Source organism: Astyanax mexicanus, chromosome 25 (assembly GCF_023375975.1).
Source record: "Astyanax mexicanus isolate ESR-SI-001 chromosome 25, AstMex3_surface, whole genome shotgun sequence".
Classification (NCBI taxonomy): Eukaryota; Metazoa; Chordata; class Actinopteri; order Characiformes; family Acestrorhamphidae; genus Astyanax; species Astyanax mexicanus.
The window spans coordinates 20,883,124-20,903,745 of NC_064432.1; the positions used below are offsets into that span (position 1 = coordinate 20,883,124).

Genomic DNA, 20,622 nt, shown 5'->3' on the forward strand with positions numbered 1-20,622 from the left:
TCATTTCACAATTTACATCTACTAGAGACGATTATATCTGTCCAGTATCATTTATTTTACTTTAATCCTGAATATATGGAGATATTTGGAATGCATTATTATTAGTATCATGACATTCTGGATCATTGACTTCTGTTACAAATCTAATAAAATTATTGTATTTTTAAATATTAGTTAGTGGTGTGCCAATAATGCAATAATAAAATGTAATTTTCATTTTGTTGCAGTGGGGTTTTTTTGAAATTCAGTGTTTTGTCATATCGCCAAGAGTATTGTTATCACAAAAATACCATGAAATATTGTGATATTATTTTAGGGCCATATTGCCCACCCCTAGTTGTGATTCTATTCATTTTAGAAAGGCCTTCAAAATTTTACATATTTATTTTTATTATTATTATCAGAATGTATGTTAGACACTTCATGTTTAAATAAATCATTGAAGGTCTAAAATGTCTTGTTTATCGATGTAATTTAGATTTGTAAAGTGTGTTTTGTGTTTGTTCTGTTTTTGCAGTCACAGTCTGCTCAATATTCTGCTGATAAACGTGATGAGGAGAAAATGTGCGATCACCTGATCAGAGCTGCCAAGTACAGAGATCATGTGACTGCCACCCAGCTGATCCAGAAAATCGTCAACATCCTTACGGACAAACACGGTGCATGGGGAAGCTCCTCCTACAGGTAGCACACCTGAACACCTTTTGTAGAACCTATATACAGCTCTGGAAAAAAAAAATAATAAGAGACACTTAAAAATCAAGAGTTTCTTTGATATTACTAAATTGAAAATCTCTGGAATATAATTAAGACAAAGATGGATGATCACAAGCCATCAAACCAAACTGAACTGCTTGAATTTTTGCACCAGGAGTGCAGGCATAAAGTTATCCAAAAGCAGTGTGTAAGACTGGTGGTTCTTTGCATTATTTGAAGTCTGAAAGCTCCGTATCTTTTTTGTTATTTCTCATTTTCTGCAAATAATCGCTCTAAATAACAATATTTTTATTTAGAATTTGGGAGAAATGTTGTCTGTAGTTTATAGAATAAAACAACAAAGTTAATTTTACTCAAACATAAACCTATAAATAGCAAAATCAGAGAAACTGATTCAGAAACTGAAGTGGTCTCTTATATTTTCCAGAGCTGTACAGACCTGATTACATTTGTACAGAACACAGCTATCTGACCACATCTCACATCTCTACATATCACATCATAAATTCACTCTCAATCTCTCTCTCTTTCTCTCTTTCTCTCTCTCTCTCTCTCTCTCTCTCTCTCTCTCTCTCTCTCTCTCTTTAACACACTCACACACAGCTGATTACTCACAGTTCACTGGATAAAGATATTATTACACGCTAATCCCTATCCACTCAGGAACACATTATTACACATGCGCACACGCACAGATATACACCAAACAGTTATTAACCACGGTATGTGTGAATTATGCATGAAATCCATACAAAATCCATACAAATCAGTAAGTAAATTAATAAATAAAGAGAAAAGAATAAAAAATAGCAATGCGATGCAGCGGGGCAGTGAACTCCCCACAGCAGACCCAGTGTAATCTAATCACACCACAGGGAGGCAGGCAGGCAGGTGTGTGAACTGAGCTGGTAATTTGGGACACAGATCCTGCACGCAGTGTGAATGCTCTGTGGAAATCAGCGGGACTGAGAAAGGCTTTATATTCCTGAAGAATTCCCGGCTGGGCTGGGTTTAATGCGAGGGATTAGGAGGACTGGATGAAGATCAAAAAGCTTAAATAAATTACTCTCGCTGTTCAGAAATAATTACATATACATTTACACATAATAAATAATGCCTTAAAACTGCACAACATGCGCACAGGTGCGACATTCAGACATTTATTAACTAATTTGTTAATTAATTAAAATAATTCCAAAAAAATCTTCACTCAAAATATTGAAATACTGAAATATACTGGTAACATGTGACGAAGCATAGTAATAAGAAATTGACAATATTTTAGTTTTAAAACTGAATGTAAGTTGAATTTACTTAAATTATTTGATAATATCGTTATCAGAAAACCTTTATTTATTATGCTTAAATTGTAAGTATATTTCATTGAGTTTTATCTTTGTTATATGAGTTGCTTTGCACAGTAATTCTACTTTCAACACTATAGTCAGGTGAATAAAATAGGTTTGTATTTAGTATTTATGCTCATAGAAAATTTGTATTGAAAAAAAATGCTGTACAGAAAACAGTATAGCATATACATACAGCCAATGCAGATTTAGCAGGAAATCATGCTTGTTCTTACAGCCTACAACATAGGTTAACTTGTAGATCATATATTATGCATAACTACATGGCCTCTAAAGTAGCCCCGGGGAATCACTACACACTGATGGTGTGAATGAGTGTCAGAAACTGGGGGACACACCCAGTATGTAAATAGATTGTTCCAGAAGCCAATAAAACAGACTTGATTTGTTTAAGTTCAAACTAATTGTGGTTTTACAAATGTATAATTAATAGGTATAAACCTGTTATACCCATTATTAAGTATAGTTATATACTTATAAACACTGTGGAAACAAAGGCAAATAAATTACAGAACAAATTGTGATAAAATAGTGTAAAATATTTAATGTGATTACAAAATAATATTGCATTCTAGCCCTTATAACTAGATATAACTATAACATCAGTATTATGACAGCATGTTACATTGTCTCCAGTATATAGAGGTAAATGTGCCCCACGCACACACACACACACACACACACACACACACACACACACACACACACACACACACACACACACACTTTTGTGAATCTTTGTTGTGTAATTGAAGAGAGACCACACTACTGTTGTGTGTGTGTGTAAGATTGTGTTGGGAATTGTGTATGTATGTTCGTGCTGTCAGTATTCAGTCTGGGTATTCCCCACAGCCTTCATTCAATAAAAGGATGAAAATGAAAATATTCACTCTGCCCCTCGGCCTGATGGGAGTTGTTGTTTTTTGTCTCAGTCATCTAATATCGTCTGACACACACGGACCCGCACCAGCGCCGTCTGTGTCTCAATATCCCACCTTACACACACACACACACACACAGCCCCGCGAGACTGCAGGTGGGAGCTGTGTGTGCGTGTGTACCACTTTCTCTCTCTCTTTTTTTTTTTTTTTTTTTTTGTTTTCTGGGGTGTAAACCCCTCTGAGAGGACACACATACACACACTCCAGCAAACAAAGGAAAAGAGTGAAAGACACACACACACACACACTTGTGTCCTTTGCTGTCATTGACCCTCCTTCTATTCATTCCCTTCTTTTGATTGGTCCTCAGTGTGATGGACAGGTGCATTCATCAGCACTTGTCCCGTGTGTGTGAGTATGTATTTGTGGTCAGACATGCACTGACCACTAATGTAGCAGCCAGCAGGTCTCACCTCATCATCTCTCTTTCTCTCTCACTTTCTCTCTGTTTGGCTCTCTCTTTCTCTTTTTATCGCTCTCTCTCCTTCTCTCCTTTTCTCTCTTTCTGTCTTACTATTTTACTGTCTGCTTCTCTTTCTTTTCCTTTTTCTCTCTTCTTCTATTCTTATTTTTCTCTTTCTTTCCTCTGTGTTTATCTCATTCTCTCTCAATCTGTCTGTCTCTCTTCATTTCTCTCTTCTCTTTGTCTCTCTCTCCATCTTAGTATCTGTCTTTTTGTTTGACTGTCTGTCTCTCTTTCTATCTCTCTCTCTTTTTCTCTTTATATCCTTTTCTCCAACTTAGTGTCTTTCTTTCTGTCTGTGTATCTGTCTCTCAGTTCAATTCAGTTTAATTCAAAAGGTGTAAAGTTACTTTATTCGTATTGCCAAAGCTTGGCTTACATATGTAAAAGAAAGCAAGCTAAACAGATTGGATAAATTAGTCTTTGTTTCTGTACTCTGTGTGTGTGGTTTGTAGAGGTAAATTCAAGAGGACCAGGGAGGGGTGTTAGAAATTACACCTGTATTTAAACTCCTCCCAGTAGATAGTGTTTTACTCATTACTCATTAGATCCCTCTCTTCTGATTAGATAAAAAGGTAACTTTTATTTTTTTGAATTTAGCATATTTTGATTTATTTTGTTCATGTTGCATTTTATTTCATCTTTCTAATAATAAACATCACACACACACACACACACACGCACATGCTGTCACTCTCTGGGGAGTGCTGAATTCTATCACAGTGTAACAATGTGCAGACAAAGGGTCTGCCCCCATCGTCATACACACACACACACACACACACACACACACCTCTGTGTCATTTAAAATGCTTCATTAGTGTGATCAGGCCTGGTGTGTGTAATGTGACCCATACATCATCCTCCTGCTTCATTACACGCTGTCTGTTATGAAAGACCCCCGCTGTTCCACCTGACACACACGCAAACACACACACACACACACACACACACCACACTCACACATTTACACAGACATGCATCATCTATTACTTTGAGTGTGAAATGATATTTTCTCTCCAGTTGTTTTTTACCTTTGCATTTAATCTAAATTAAATGTATTTTTCCTGTACTGGAAATACACAGCATCAGTAAGCCTAATACCGCAGATAGAAATTAAGAAATAGTAATTTAATAGTAATCCATAAACAACAATAAACACAACCTTAATTGGGTCATTAGCAAGCAAAATGCTAATATAGTGCATTCATTTCTCACATTCATTCTTTGATTTATTTACTTAACTTATATATATGAATGTATATATATATATATATATATATATATATAAATATATATATATATATATATATATATATATATATATATATATATATATATATATATATATATATATAAAGCCCAATGGAAAGAAAAAAATAAAGAAGGAATAGAATAAAGGATGGAAGGAAGGAAGAAAAGGAAAGAATGCAGGAAAGAGTAATGGGAGTAGAATGAAAGGAGAAAGATGGGGAAGCATTCTTTAATTAAAGAATGAAAGAAATAAAAAAGGATGAATAAAAAGGGAAAGGATGCATGCTGAGTACGAGAACATTTTACTTTACATGAACTGCAGTGATGAGATGATCAGCATTATTCCAGAATATGTGTGTGTGTGTGTGTGTGTGTGTGTGTGTGTGTGTGTGTGTGTGTGTGTGTGTGTGTGTGTGTGTTCTGAGTAATGATTTCTGTGTTTATGCTCTGATCTCTGCAGAAGGAAATGGACGCTTAACTATCTGCCCCATCTCTAGTGTTGGATGGGTCAGCTTACACAGGGGTAACTCTAGATCAGCATGTGTGTACGGCAGAGGATAACACACACACACACACATATACACACAGCAGAACATCTCAAGAACTTGCTGCTTATCTGCTCATCGCTTTCCCATAGCACTCTGGGTAAACACAGTAAAGCTTCTCGTGTATGTGTGTGTATGTGTGTGTATGTGTGTGTGTTTGTGTGTGTGTGTGTGTGTACATTAACCCTCTGGGGCTTTTTGTTGGCCTTTTTTTATGTCCCCAGATTTTCTTGAACATCTCCAAAAAGACCCTCAGCATGATTTCATCCACTTTATTATTAATAACTATTCCTCACTTCATGCTGATTTCCTCTCTCTAATAAAATATTCCTGTGACTACTGTCTTTCAGGACTACTGTTGTGACATTAAACAAGCTGTCATTTAGGTGAGAGAGAATGAAGAATATAGATTACATAGAATATAGATTAAATCGAATAATTTATTAATGTAAGTATATAATTACAGTGTTTTTCAAATTGATATTAAAGCCATTAAAGAGTATCTCATTAAAGAGTTGCAGGCTATTATTTTTGGTAGAGCGTGATCAGGGATTTGAACCAGAGATCTGTGGATCATAGTGACCGTTCATTAACCTGGCCAATCAGATTTTAGCGCAGTAGTTATTTAATAATATTATTACTATTTTTTTTATTTTTTATTACAGAGCTTGTGGGGCCTAAATGAAGAAATAAAAGCAGTCTAGAATAATGCAGAGTTATTCTATGTTCAGTATCCAGCACAAGCGGTTATGGTTGTCTAGCAGCAGGATTATCATTATGTATTTGAGGATTAGCGTGTAATCCGGTTAGAAGCTCTAACACACTCGTTTTTCAGCTCAAGCCGGAGAACCGCCGGCTAATTTGGATTAAATGGATTCACAGATTGACATAATGGCTTTAGGTCAGAAGTCTCTGAATCTGAATCTTCTGCTGAAATGCTGTAACCTGTACGCTCCATAAAAGGGCTTTTATCAGCTTTGGCCTCGGCCGCTCTGGCAAAAATACAGATAAGAAAAAAATACTTAGCGAATTACAGTATGTCATAACATACTCTCAGCCAGCTTCTATTTACATTTCCTTCATAAGCAGTTTAACGAGTGCCATTAATGGCTTGCTTTGGCTATAAACACTAGAGAGGCATGTACAAACATCCCTTCTGAAAGAGAGAGAGAAAAAGAGAGAGCGAAAGAGAGAGCGAGCGAGTGAGTGAGCAACTGTCTTTAGCTAATGTTTTAATGTTTTCTTCTCATTCATCCACCTGGAGACTTTCAGTAAACAGGGATTAGTTTGTGTGTGTTATTAGACATGAGCATGCTAGCTCTGTGTGTGCACATACACGTCTAATAAAACATATTACATACACCGTACAAACATTATGACCACCTCCTTGATTCTGCACGGCTTTTTTATACAGGAGCACTGTGTAATTCTGTAATAATTACAGACTGTAATACTTTATTTGTTTCTCTGTGTCTCTGTATACTTTATTATCTTCCTTTCACCCTGTTCTTTAATGATCAGGACCCCACAGGAGAGAGAGAGACCACCACAGAGCAGATACTGTATTATTTGAGTGGTGGATCATTATTATCAGTACTGCAGTGACTCTGCAATGTGGATCAGACACAGCAGTGCTGCTGGAGTTTTTAAACACTGTTTTGATTCACTGTCGTCTTTCCATTTGGAGTCATAACACTCTTTGTTAGGTGTCCTGAGCATTTAAACAACAAGGAGAAAGGAGGATTAAAAAAAAGAGATAATTAGGAGACCACTTCAGTTTCTGAATCAGTTTATCTGATTTTGCTATTTATAGGTATGCGTTGGAGTAAAATGAATATTGTTGTTTTATTCTATAGATTATGGATAACATTTCTTCCAAATTCCAAATAAAAATGTTTTTGGCATTAAAATAAAATTTGCAGAAAATGAGAAATGACTGAAAAAAAAGGATGCGGAGCTTTCAGACCTCAAATAATGCAAAGAGAACAAGTTCATATTCATTAGGTTTTAAAAGTTCAGAAATCAATATTTGCTTGAATAACCCTGGTTTTCGATCACAGTTTTTATGCATCCTGGCATGATCTCCTCCACCACCTCCGTCTTACTCACTGCCAGAGGTTTCAATTTGGTAAAAAAGGGGAATTTTTTTCCAGAGCTGTATGTAGCCTGAAAATGGTTAATGGGTGTAAAAATGTAAATATTATGCTTAGATAGATAGATAGATAGATAGATAGATACTTTATTGATCCCGAAGGAAATTTAGCTTGATCAGTGTCTGCTTAGATCTTCTTTATTTTTGGTGTAATATACCTTGTACACACTAAAGCGTGCACACACACAGTATTATTTAAGTGTTTTACATTTATATATATACATGACCCCATGTCCTAACAAGGTATAAAAGTGTGTGTGTTACGGCTCTCAGTCCTAGCGTGCAAGTGCATGCATGTCTTGAAAAGACTGTCTGTAGTGCTTTAGTGTGTGACGTCCCAAAATCTCCGGGGAGTGTGTAAAAGTTTGACAGGCCCAAATTCCACAGAATATTTTATGTAAAACGGTAAGAGCGTGTGTGTGTGTGTATGTGCGTGCTTGCCTCCCGCTGTCTCTGGTGGCTTATGGAAATGGATTAAAATATGTTCTAATGAAAACAGTGGAGTCACCCTGTATATACAGCCCAGTGGCCTGCGATGGCAGGAAACAGAAACAGAGTGTCAGTCTGAGACGTATTAACAGCTTCTGAACAGCTGATATTGTCCATATGCTACAATAACTTACACACACACACTCCGTGTGCTCCACTAGGGGTGGCGATGTGGTATGTTATCGTTATCATGATATATAACATCACAGTACACAGAATAGATCATAGATATGGGTATAACAACTGCATGTACAAATACTGTTAAGTCTGTAACAGATCCAGGTACAAACTCTACTGAGAAACTCTAGCAGTATTGAGTGCAAGCGGTTGTTCTGTGGTCCTAAAAATCCACCCCTTCCAAAACTAGCTCTAAAGCGTATGTGGAGAAAACAAACAGTGTACTTTACCTGCTGTTCAGGTGCAGTTTAACCTGCTTTATTAGCCAGATAATAACCATAGCTATGAACAAACACTCTCTCTGCTGCTGCTCCATGCTAAGCTGTTTTCACACTGAACGGCGTATGTGCAGCACTTAATACTCAACAACCATGCATCCTATTGAACACTGCCTTTTAAAGAGCAGCAGCAAATTTTTGGGGTTTCGTGTTAAAGCAGCTTTGCTTTATAGATGTAGGCACTGGTTCTGGAACACAGAACCTTCTTGCTATATTTATTTTTCTTCCTCCTGCTCTAGAATTCTCTGACCAATCAGAAGAGACAGTATGCTTGCATGCTTTATAAAGCAAATTTTCTTGCGTTTTTGTTTTTGTCTGTGTGGAAAAAATAACAAGCCAAACTGAGTGGAAAAAACTCTGACCAAACTCATCAATTGATTAAATCACTAATACAAACTACAGCTTTGTAGGCATCGACACAGCCAAATCCATTAAGAATCCTACTGAATCTAGTACATCCAACTACAAGCAATGTTAAAGGTGAACTGCGGTGAAAAAATTACTTTTGGTGTAGTAAAACATGATAAAGGGTACTGACCCTTGTTGAAAAGCCCACCTCTCTGGTTTCTACCAATGAGGTGTGGAGCTACTTTAAGCCTGGATAACAGTGTAAAAATAGTTTATCTGCAGGGGCCAAATATGCAAAAAATGACTTGATCTCAGAAAGCTGCGGCAGAGCGAAGGTGGGCATTCAGTGCACAAACCAATTAAATTCAAGATAATCCAAGTAACATCACTACTGAGACCAAGACAAGTGAAGGTAATAAAAATCTAATAAGTGTCCAAACCCTACTGAATACAGTCCAAGAACAATTGTAAGACCAAGATAAATCTAACAGTATAAACACTACAAAATTCAAGACATCCAATTACAAACTTTAGAATATAAAACAAGGATGAGCCAGAATATCTAATGATTACACCTCTTTAAAATGTATTTAGTTTCTTATTTCCATCACTTGACTGTTTCTATATTGGGTGCGGTATCTGTGGCTCTGGGGAGTTTTTAGTGTGTTTTATTAAAGTGTTTGTTATCTCCTATCTGAGCTCCAGCACTTCTCCCACACACTACTTTAATGGAATCCTCTAATATAAAGCACTAGGAAGACCTGCTTTACACACACACACACACACGCACACACACACAGACACACACACAAAAACCCTTTTCCCTGTGTAGCAACTTTCCCAGATTTATGTGTTTCATATCTGCTGTTGGAACCCAGCCTCTCTCGCCCAAGGCCGAGATAGCAGTCCCTGATCAATACTTGAATCAAAAGCCATTCATGAACACACACACACACACACAGTGTTTAATATCAGTATTGATTATGAGGGAAGGTGTAGTTAGTTAGGGCTATCTTTCCTTTGACTAACCCTTTAGCTCTGTGTCACTCTGAGCACACGTGTGTGTGTGTGTGTGTGTGTGTGTGTGTGTGTGTGTGTGTGTGTGTGTGTGTGTGTGTGTGTGTGTGTGTGATAGATGGTCACTCTGTGAGCTGCAGTAATTACCCTCCGCCTGCAGCCTGGTCATTTATTTCAGCACTTTCACCATTTACCAAAAATCTCCTTTATCTTTTAAAGGCAGCACAGTGCAGAATTCTGCAGCCCAAGCACATACACACACACACACACACACGCGCACACACATATTCTCTCTAACACACTGGGACATCCGCTTTACACTCCCCCTCCAGCCTGTTTCTTTAGGTTTAGACTGATGCTTTAGTGTTAACTGTAGCATCTGCAGCATGTGTTCAGAAGCAGTGTGCTGGAAATAATGACTAAAGAAATCATATTCCATATTCCATCTTATCTCTGATGTTTGAGAAAGATCTTACAAGAAATGGTCAACAGAATGATTTGGATTTTTTGATTGTTGACCATTTGTACATGTTATATTTAGCGTTTTAAAGTTTGATTATTATTATTATTTTTTTTTTTAAGATTTTAAAGATTTTGTTGTAGAATAGAAAGATTATAGATTTTTTTATTATAGAAATACATTTTTTGTTTTTTAACCACCAAAATATTGTACAGTTTAAACAGTTGATTGGGCCGATTGCCTTTATGGAGATGTTTTATGTAATTGTTCGAATAATTTTTTGTGTAAGTGCTTTGGGAGACTTGTGGAGAATTCTCAGGGAGAATCCCTCTATATCCCATTAAAATCAAACCATTATTTGCAATTATTGGCAGCATTTATATATTGTATATAGTTTTGTGAATGTTGTTTTATATTTTATTTTAGGTTAGTTTTTTTTAGATGTATACTAGATGTCTATAGGAGGTGAATGACGGCTGGTCATACTGTATAAACTGTATATGCGTTGTCACGGAAGACAAATTTGATTACGTATATTACACATTTTTTCTGCTTGATATGAAAGGAGAATTCAAACTGTTCAAATTATCGATTTTTTTTCTAGTTCTAGTTTTTTTTTTTTTTTTCCACTGTTCATCTCTGTAGATCCTAATAAATAGAGTGGTGTTTAGCAGTGCTTATAGTGAAGCTGTGGTGTGTTGTGATGTCACAATGTTTCCATGTTTGCCATACTATTTTATTGCTGCATTTAATGTCTTAATTAAGCTAGTTTTAAACCATTTCAGCATTTCTAGAGTTTCATCTTCATGTAGTTATTTCTTATTTCCGTCTCTTCATTTCTCCCTCTCTTCTCCCGCTGATCACAGCTTTATCCGTGCTCTGACTGTAATCAGTGTGTGTGTATGATTTAAATGCTGTTGTTTGAATGTGACAGAGGTGAAGTAGAAGGTGTGTGGAGGAGTTGAGATGTGTTTACAGCACTTCTGATCATAAATCTGATTTACTATAGGTATAATTAGGAATGCTGTTTCTGTGTCTCTCAGCCTCACACACTTCTGACCGTAATGAGACGCCAAGCTCATTCGCAAATAAACACACCATTATTTTACAGCTGTGTGTGTGTGTGTGTGTGTGTGTGTGTGTGTGTGTGTGTGTGTGTGTGTGTGTGTTCGCTGTGGGAGCAGGGCAAAATTAGCTCATAACACACTCGGCCCTTTGTGTTTAATCGCTCTTAATTGGAGGGTGCGTAATATGCGTAATATCAAACCACCCTTAATTAAGCTCCATTTACATATTTCATCCTGCAGTGCTCTGTGTGTGTGTGTGTGTGTGTGTGTGTGTGTGTGTGTGTGTGTGTGTGTGTGTGTGCGTGAGTGTGTGTATCTGTGTGTGTGTGTGTGAGAGATTTTATTCTCAGTCTGCAGATTTCACAGCTTCTTTAGCAGACTGTGGCTCAGACTACTTTTTAGAAGATTTAACAATTTACTTATAAAATAACATAGAAAATAGTAACATTAATAACATTAGTAACATTAATATTGCATTATCAAAATAATAATTTTTACATTTTATTATAATAGATTTTTTAAAACCATTTAATGATTATTATCGATATTAGCAGACTTTTACTTATTTTGAATGTGTTGTTTTTGTTTTTGATTTTTTTTTCCCCCATTATTTTAATTTTCAAGAATATTTTATTTTCTTAATAGTGTAGAATTTCCTTTACATACGTAAAGGATTGCAAAACTCTTATGAATATAATTGAAATTTGTGATATGTTGAATGGTTTGTTTGTTTGCCTATTAATGTATTGATTAATTTAATATATTTTTATATCCATTTATTTTGGTCTGTTGCGTTTAACAAAACAACGTTTACCATAAAAGATGCTTCCATTACTGAAACATATTTGAAAATTCACACAAAAGATAAAGCCAATAGAATTAGACTCTCCGGAGCAGATAAACACAATGCTGTTGGCACCATGCATAATGTCAGTTCAGACTAGAGGGTATAAATCCACATAACAGAGTTTAGGTGCTTCATCCAGTGCTTTTGATGGAGCTCTTGTCTCGTCCAAATGCAATCAAATCCTCACAGCAGGTCTCTTCCAAAATCTAGTAGATTAGCCTTTTCTGGGCAGTAGAGAAAGTTACTCCAACAAAAACACAATAAAGTATTTTAATATGATAGATTTTGGAAGAAATAAAACAGTTGTCCCAACTAGAGATAGACAATATGGCCCTGAAATAATATCACAATATTCATTCAGAGTATTTTTGTTATATTGATATTTTTTGCTTTATTGATTATTTTATTTCGGACCCTGCAATGTGATTGGCTGAGAGGAGTTCTATGAGTGCCATTATCAGCTGGTAATGCACTGTAACCGAAGCTCTCCATGTATTACTCCGCCACATACAGGTAACCTAGCAACGGTGCAGCGTTTACCAGCCAAACGGTGCAGCTACAAACAGACCAGCAATGGAACTATTTTAACTATTTTTACTCATGGAGTTTTTATAACCAAATAGATCGTATTTTCTCATCCTCTTTAACTTGATATCTTTCAATAAACAGCGATAATGGAACTGTGATATAATCACAATAATACAATCGAGGTGCGTGCAATAAAGCAGTGACAATATTACACGTTATAGCACTCCCTCTCTTGTATTATTGTTTAAACATCTTCCACAAAACTAAAATACACTTTATATATACACTTTTATGTTGAATATAATCTGCAAACATAAACAGTTATACAAAACATCAGCTTAATAACTAAAAAAAAATACTGCTATTATCATTTAAAAATATTATGACTGTTGTACGGTACAAAATATCACACTCTAGTCCCAACACTTTTGCTCCTATAGTAAATGAATATTTCTGTTCATTTGTTTTCAGACACATTTTTTTTCCTCCACTCTGACAGGTGCAGCCCCCCGGCTCCTGATTAATACACAACATTCACATTTAAAAACTATTACGCCGAAAAACCCCTCGATCAGTGAAGGTGTGTGAGATTGAGGAGGGAAGGAATATCATTCATTCTCGCAAAGCATGCAATACTCCATCATATTCCCACCTCACACACACACACACACACACACACTCCCCTGCGCTGGCGGCACTGACCCCCCGGCCACCTTTACTGAGTGCATTTAAAGCTGCAGAATTAACATACACTGCATGGAAATGGCTTACAAATGGCCGAATAAGAGCGGCGTTATTACTGAGTCCCGCGCCCGCGCCGCCTTAATCACACACTCCGCCGCTCCGATTTCCATAGCAGCGCCTTCTCCTCGGCCCCGTTTAATTTCAGAGCGGGTTATGGCAGCACAGACGCCTGCCACTGCCATCACAAAGAGCAAATACACATGACAGATACTCAACTCATCTACTCAATTTTCATAAACACATGGTTTATGCAGATCAAAGGAAATAATCTGGATGGTAGCGAGCGATTGGAGGTGGTTCACTAATGAGAAAGGGACGGAGTGGACAGTATTAATCCAAAGAAGCGCTTATAAATGACTCAGTGAGTGTCTGAGTGTCTCCTCAGCTTCCCACCAGCGAGTGATGTATGAAAGCCCCGCGATGGTGACCCCTGTTTGTTATGCCAAAAAGGTTGAATCACTGAAGCTTCTGTAATCTTCAGGCCAGAAATGAACTCGACCACAGCTAGCGCTCACACCCACACGTTCATACTCATGTTTTAGATATTAACAGCTTTATAAAACATCATTACTCACCAGGGTCAACTTGCCCCAGTGTCTATTATTAATAGTTGCACAGAAAATGTAATCACCCACCCTCATTCCTACCACAAATGTACTCAGTCAATCAGCCCAGATGTATCTAGTTTCTGAAGTTTTTTTTTTTTTTTATCATTATCGGTATTTCCCTCATTTTACAAGGTCCCGCAATCTCTTTTACTAGTTACTATTTACAGCTCTAGAAAAAAAAAAAATAAGAGACCACTTCAGTTTCTAAATCAGTTTCTCTGATTTTGCTATTTATAAGTATATATTTGAGGAAAATGAACATTGATGTTTTAGTCTATAAACTACAGACAACATTTCTCCCAAATTCCACATATAAATATTGGCATTTAAAGCATTCATTTGCAGAAAATGAGAAAAGGCTGGAGAAAAAAAAAAGTTCAGAAATCAATATTTGGTGGAATAACCCTGTTTTTTTAACCACAGTTTCAATGCTTTTTGGCATATTCTCCTCCGCCAGTCTTACACACTGCTTTTGGATAACTTTATGTATCTCCTAGTGCAAAAATTAAAGCAGTTCAATTTGGTTTGATGGCTTGTGATCATCCATCTTACTCTTGATTATATTCCAGAGATTTTCAATTTGGAAAAAAATCAAAGAAACTTCCAATAGGAGAAGGGTTGATACCTGCCACATGTTGAGTAAAGGAATGTCCACAGCAGCTAAACGCATTTTTCGGTAGATATAATTGCGCTTGATTTCTTTTTAAAAAAGGTATCAGGTCTGTAGCTCAAGATACAAACATGGTGATGTATAAAACTCTCTCTGAAACATGCATAATTGTGCCCTGATCAGTATTGCCCTTAGTACATATAGGAGATACACATGGAGAAACATCTTATTAATAAGTATCTGAGTTGAGTAGAATCTGTTGGAACATTTTAAATTCTGCTCTTGAATTTTAACATGGGTGCATTTGAGAAATATTTTCTTATGCTTATAAAGTAAAAAAAAAAAAATAAAACATATGGTTTTTATATTGCTTTTGTCATGTTGTTAAGTTTTCCTCCTTTTAAATTAAATGAAGAAGATACAATAGTTTGCATATTACTTTGTTACTGTTACGGCATATCTACAAAAACAGCAAACTTTTTTTTTTTTTCAGTTATGCAAGAAAAAAAAAATTCTAGTCAAGAATTACTCAAATATTTAAAGGATATTAGGATATTATGTATTTATTTATTTATTTATTTATGTATTTTACTAGATTAACCAGCTCTAATGTAAACTCTTTGCTTGTTCATTTGCTCGCGCTCACTCTGAACAGACTGATTTTAAGTGAAAGTGCTCTGCGTCTTCCGTTTCTTTCCGTTTCCTGTGAAATATTTTGCGGTAATCCGACCCCTTATGTTGTAAACGGTCTCTGAGGAGCGGGAGTTTTTCTCCTGGAGGAAACCCTCGCTGCCCTGTTTCACTTTGAACTTTTCTGTCCTCTGTTTTCCAGATAAATCACTAATTAATGTCTATCGTTAGACAGGCCACTGAGGTCTTAAAGTGCCAGAGCAGGTTGTATTTATTTTTCTCTGTGAGGCTGGGTTCTGTTAGAGGTGGGCAGAGGTGGATTTGCTCTTACCCTCAGGCCAGAAAAAAAAGAGAGAGAGAGAGAGAGAGAGAGGGGATGAGGGTAGTTATATATTTTTTTATCGTTGTTCTGAGCTGAACCTGTACGGCTCTTCAGGCTGTTCGGCCCCCCGCAGGCTTTAAACTGCGTTGGATCGCTGACCTCTTTAAAAACACTTTTCTACAGTCTTTCCAGTGAGCGCTCTGCCTGCTGTAATGGTGCAATAACTTTTTTTTCCTTTTCGCTCGGCCTGAACATTAATTCAGAAAGTGCACCAATAACTTTATTTTATTTTTTCATATGTTGAAGCACTTGCTAGCCAAGAATTCCCTCTATTTCCAATCCTTAGCCCAATGTAGCTGATAAACAAATACATGTTTGGTGAATAAAGGCGGCTTATTTATCATTAGACTAGAGCTACAAGCTAACAAGCACTGGGAGCCTATGCTCCATCATTAGCATGGTGCAGCTACATGCTTATAAATACATGCTAAATCTCAGTCATGCTCATTATTGCAAAAGCACCATTTTTAGTGACTGAAAACTGACCATTTTAAAATGCTCAGCAAAGTAAAAGTGCTTTTTCCCCAATATCGCCCAGCCCTGTCTGTAAGTTATTGAACTTCTCTTTTGATGATACAAGTGTGTGGTGAATTTATATCGTGCTAATTGTTAGAATATTAGCTTTTTTGTTTGTTAGCTATATTAGCCTAGTAGCGCTGGTGCTAAACTAACTAATCAAACAAGTCTCTAGTGATCAGCTGTATTTAATGTGTGTGTGTGTGTGTGTGTGTGTGTAGTGAGTGCAGAGGGTTGAGTGTAGAGAGGCTCTTTAGTGGCGGTTATGCTGATTTATATGGCCGCTGAGCTGCTGCTGCACAATAAAACTTCTTCTCACTTCCACTGAGCAGAGTGAACTCAGAGAATTATATTTCACCCCAACACCGTTAAATCACCCCCACCCCCCACACACACACACACACACTCACAGCTCCGCTGAGCCACTGCTCAAACCATTCACGAGTACACACACATACAAACCCAGACTTACACTTAGGCTTAAACCCACACCACATCCTAATAGCAGAATCACACTGACCCTTAGAGCCCAACATTGCCTCTCTCACTCTCTTTCACTCTCCCTCACTCTTTTACTTTGTTTCAATGTATCACTTTCCCTCCCTCTTACTCTTTAAAAAATAGTAATTAAAAGTGAAAAAGAGTGAAACATTAAGGGAGAGTAAAACATTGAGGGCAGTTTCACTCTCCCTCACTCTCAATCACTTTCACTCATTCTTCTAATATTTTTCACTCTTTTCCACTCTTCTTTACGCTGCCATTTTCCTTTAGTTTTTCTCACTCTCCCTCCTTCTTTAACTCTTTCACTCTCCTTTATGTTTTAACCCCCCTCACTCTTTTATTCTTTAACTTTCACTCTTTTACTCTTTTCACTCTGCCTCATTCTCTTTCACTCTTTCATTCACTCCCTCACTCTTTCGTTCTCCTTCACATCTTTACCCTCCCTGACTTTCACCTTCCCTCAATCTTTTCCACTCTTTCTCACTCTTTCATTCTTTGCTCTTGCTCTTTCATTCTTTTTCACTCTTTCACTCATGCTTTTTTGAGTTTATTGCACACACTCATTCACATTTACTCTTGCACACTCTCCGTAACTTTCTTCCACTCTTTTTTTTTTATTTTACTCCTTCATCCTCCTACATATGAAGCTTTTCTTATTCATGAATAAAAAGGGGGGGGGGGGGGGGAGATAGGGAAGGCAGAAAAGGGGGGGGAGAAAAAAAGAAAGAGGAAAGGGAGAAATGAAAGGGAAGCGAGAAAAAAGGAAAGGGGAGAGAAAATGAAAGGAGAGAGAGTGATTTAGTGAAGGAGTGTGGTTAGGAGTGTAAATTGGTAAGATAAATGTGTGTGTGTGTGTGTGTGTGTGTGTGATTAATTTGGGTAATGCTGCCCAGGTTAGTAATGACCTACACATGCGCACACACTCTTGAGGATGCCCTGCTGAGGCCTAAAATGAGCCTGAAATCGGAGCACACGCTCTGTCTGTCTTTTTGTGTGTGTGTGTGTGTGTTTGTGTGTGTGTGTGTGTGTGTGTGTGTGTGTCTCTGTGTCTGTGTAAAGGATTGCTCTGTCAGAATGTGTGTGTGCATGTATGTGTGTGATCTATTTAGCTCTGTGTCTTAGCTCTCCTCCAGGAGAGGCCAAGGTTACACTGCTGCGGTCAAGGACAATGTCTACAGAGTGTGCGAGTGTGCGAGTTGTAGATGTGGTATACACCACCCGAACCACCCTCACATACCCATAAACCTTTACCTGCAACAGTAACACACAGCCTGAATCTCACACTGCAACCCAGTCCCTCACTGACACTCTTTAACCTGCACGCACAAACACAGACAGATAGACACACAACACTCAGACACACAGAGATAGACACACACTCACGGACAGACAGACACAGACAGACACACACTCGCAGACAGACACACACTCGCAGACAGACACACTAGCAGATAGACACACACACACTCACAGACACACACAAATAGACACACTCACAGACACACTCGCAGACAGACACACAGACACAGATAGACACACAGACACAGATAGACACACAGACACAGATAGACACACAGACACAGATAGACACACGCTCGCACTCACTCACTCAGACAGACACACACTCACTCACTCAGACAGGTGGACACTTACTCACAGACAGAAAGACACGCGCACTCACACACATTCACCTAGACAGACACACTCACAGACAGACACACACACACAAGGTAAAGTGTAATATTACAGCTCTGATGATATACAGGGGTTGGACAATAAAACTGAAACACCTGCTATTTTAGTGTGGGAGGTTTCATGGCTAAATTGGAGCAGCCTGAAGTCAATCTTCATTAATTGCACATTGCACGAGTAAGAGCAGAGTGTGAAGGTTCAATTAGCAGGGTAAGAGCACAGTTCTGCTCAAAATATTGCAATGCACACAACATTATGGGTGACATACCAGAGTTCAAAAGAGGACAAATTGTTGGTGCATGTCTTGCTGGCGCATCTGTGACCAAGACAGCAAGTGATGTATCTTTGAGATGTATCAAGAGTCACGGTATCCAGGGTAATGTCAGCATACCACCAAGAAGGATGAACCACATCCAACAGGATTAACTGTGGACGCTGTAAGAGGAAGCTGTCTGAAAGGGATGTTCGGGTGCTAACCCGGATTGTATCCAAACAATATAAAACCACGGCTGATCAAATCACGCAGAATTCAATGTGCACCTCAACTCTCCTGTTTCCACCAGAACTGTCCGTTGAGACAATAAATGATTGTGGTCTAAAACCAGGTGTTTCAGTTTCATTGTCCTATAAGTAACATAATATCTATAAGTAGATATATGAGTTTTTATTTTTGTGTGTTATATTTTATTGTTATAGTTTATTATTAGTGGTGTTATAATCAAAGTCTAGCTCATATCAACTTAACTATCTCAACTCTTACTATCACATGTCTCGCTTTCTCTTTCTTTGCATTTTCTGTTTACTCTCTTTTCTCTCACTCTGTTTTTCCTCAGTTTGTGTTCATTTTGTCTGCTATTGTTACCTACGCTTTCCTCCCTTAATCTCTCTCTTTAGCTCTTTTTCTCTCCTCGTATCTCGTTGTTACTCCTTTGCTTTTTCTTTCTCACTTTTCTCTTTCTTTCTTTCTCTCATACTTTTGCTTTTTTGTGTGTAGTGTTTATATGACTTTAATTGTTCACTATCACATTGACAACAACATAATGAGATCACAAATGAGTTATTATAAGAAACAAATCTCTCTCTCATATGCTCTCTTTTCCTGTTTTTCTTCTAAATGTATTTTGAAAAAAAAAAAAAAAAAAAAAAAAAAAGCTTTTTCTGACCTTATTGAGGTATTGTCCACCACATTGACATCCACAGTAAAAACATTAATAAATAAATAACAGAAGTAAATCCTTTCTCTCTCTCTCTCTTTTTCAGACCTCAGAGCTTTTGGCGTTTGGATTATTGGGAAGATGACTTGAGGAGGCGTCGGCGTTTCATCAGGAACCAGTTTGGATCGTCACACTCCGAGGCTACGCTGAAGGCCGCGGCTGAGAACGGTGAGAGTCGCGCATTAGTGTTCTCCAACACCTCGCAGTAACGGGAACAGGGCAGTAAAATTAGAGCTGCACTCACTGTAAAACTTTTATAGCCCCACGCTCAGTCTGTGCAGAGTAAAAGCGAAGCTCCAATTAAAGCCCTGATTTCAGCCGCTTAATTTCTGCTAAACGGGGCAGAAACTGCTGCAGCTTTTATTTGACTTTGGCACCTTGCTGTGCTGTGTTCAACATTTTCCCTTCCTACTGTTTCCTCTACTTTTGCTCTCATTAAAGGGGAAGGCCACTAAAATGTTTTGTTGATATCTAAATATTAGGGCTGCATGATATTGGAAAAAAATTACAATGCAAATGTTCTTTTTGCTGCGATGTATATGAAACAATGCAGGGCTCATGACATCACAAGCCCCGCCCCCAGCCGTGCATTGTCTCGCGTCCAGACTGATCAAGAGCTGAGTCAGCTCTGAGTTATCAAAACCCGAGGAAAACAGCAAAACAATCAGGCAGTTACATGGCTTTTTAAAATGTTAATTAGAGTAAATAAGTTCCCAACCACGTGGATGGAGGCCATGGGGTTACCTTGTGTTTACTCTAAGTGATTTTGTTCACTTTTTAACCCTTTAACGTCCTCGCATTGAGAACAATATAATTTTTTTTATTTTATGTTTAGGGCCTGTGAAATGACTTTTTAGACCCCTCTGTAGTCTTTTAAGGCTTTCAATAGTTTTGTACTACACTGCTGTTACTTCCCATAGTGTTCTGTTTCTCAGCAAAGATAAGATGGCAGTTGTATAGTTCAAGAAATTAGGTATATTTAAAGACGAACCTCCTGAGCACATTTAACAGTTATCTGTAGCCCACTGTTAAATAAATATATATATATATACATATTGCAGTGTTTATGTTTTTA

The 20,622-nt window shown here is 37.5% G+C and overlaps 1 protein-coding gene across 4 annotated transcripts in view; it reads left to right on the forward strand.

The window, feature by feature from the left end:
- The window catches only part of lrba (LPS responsive beige-like anchor protein), a 273,015-nt gene that overhangs the window by 127,898 nt on the left and 124,495 nt on the right, over positions 1-20,622 (forward strand). For all 4 annotated transcript variants that reach the window (XM_049472639.1, XM_049472641.1, XM_049472642.1 and 1 more), the window contains exons 37-38: positions 518-684; positions 19,594-19,715. In XM_049472639.1, the coding sequence (XP_049328596.1) occupies positions 518-684; positions 19,594-19,715 (289 nt within the window). The remainder of the gene's footprint in view (positions 1-517; positions 685-19,593; positions 19,716-20,622) is intronic.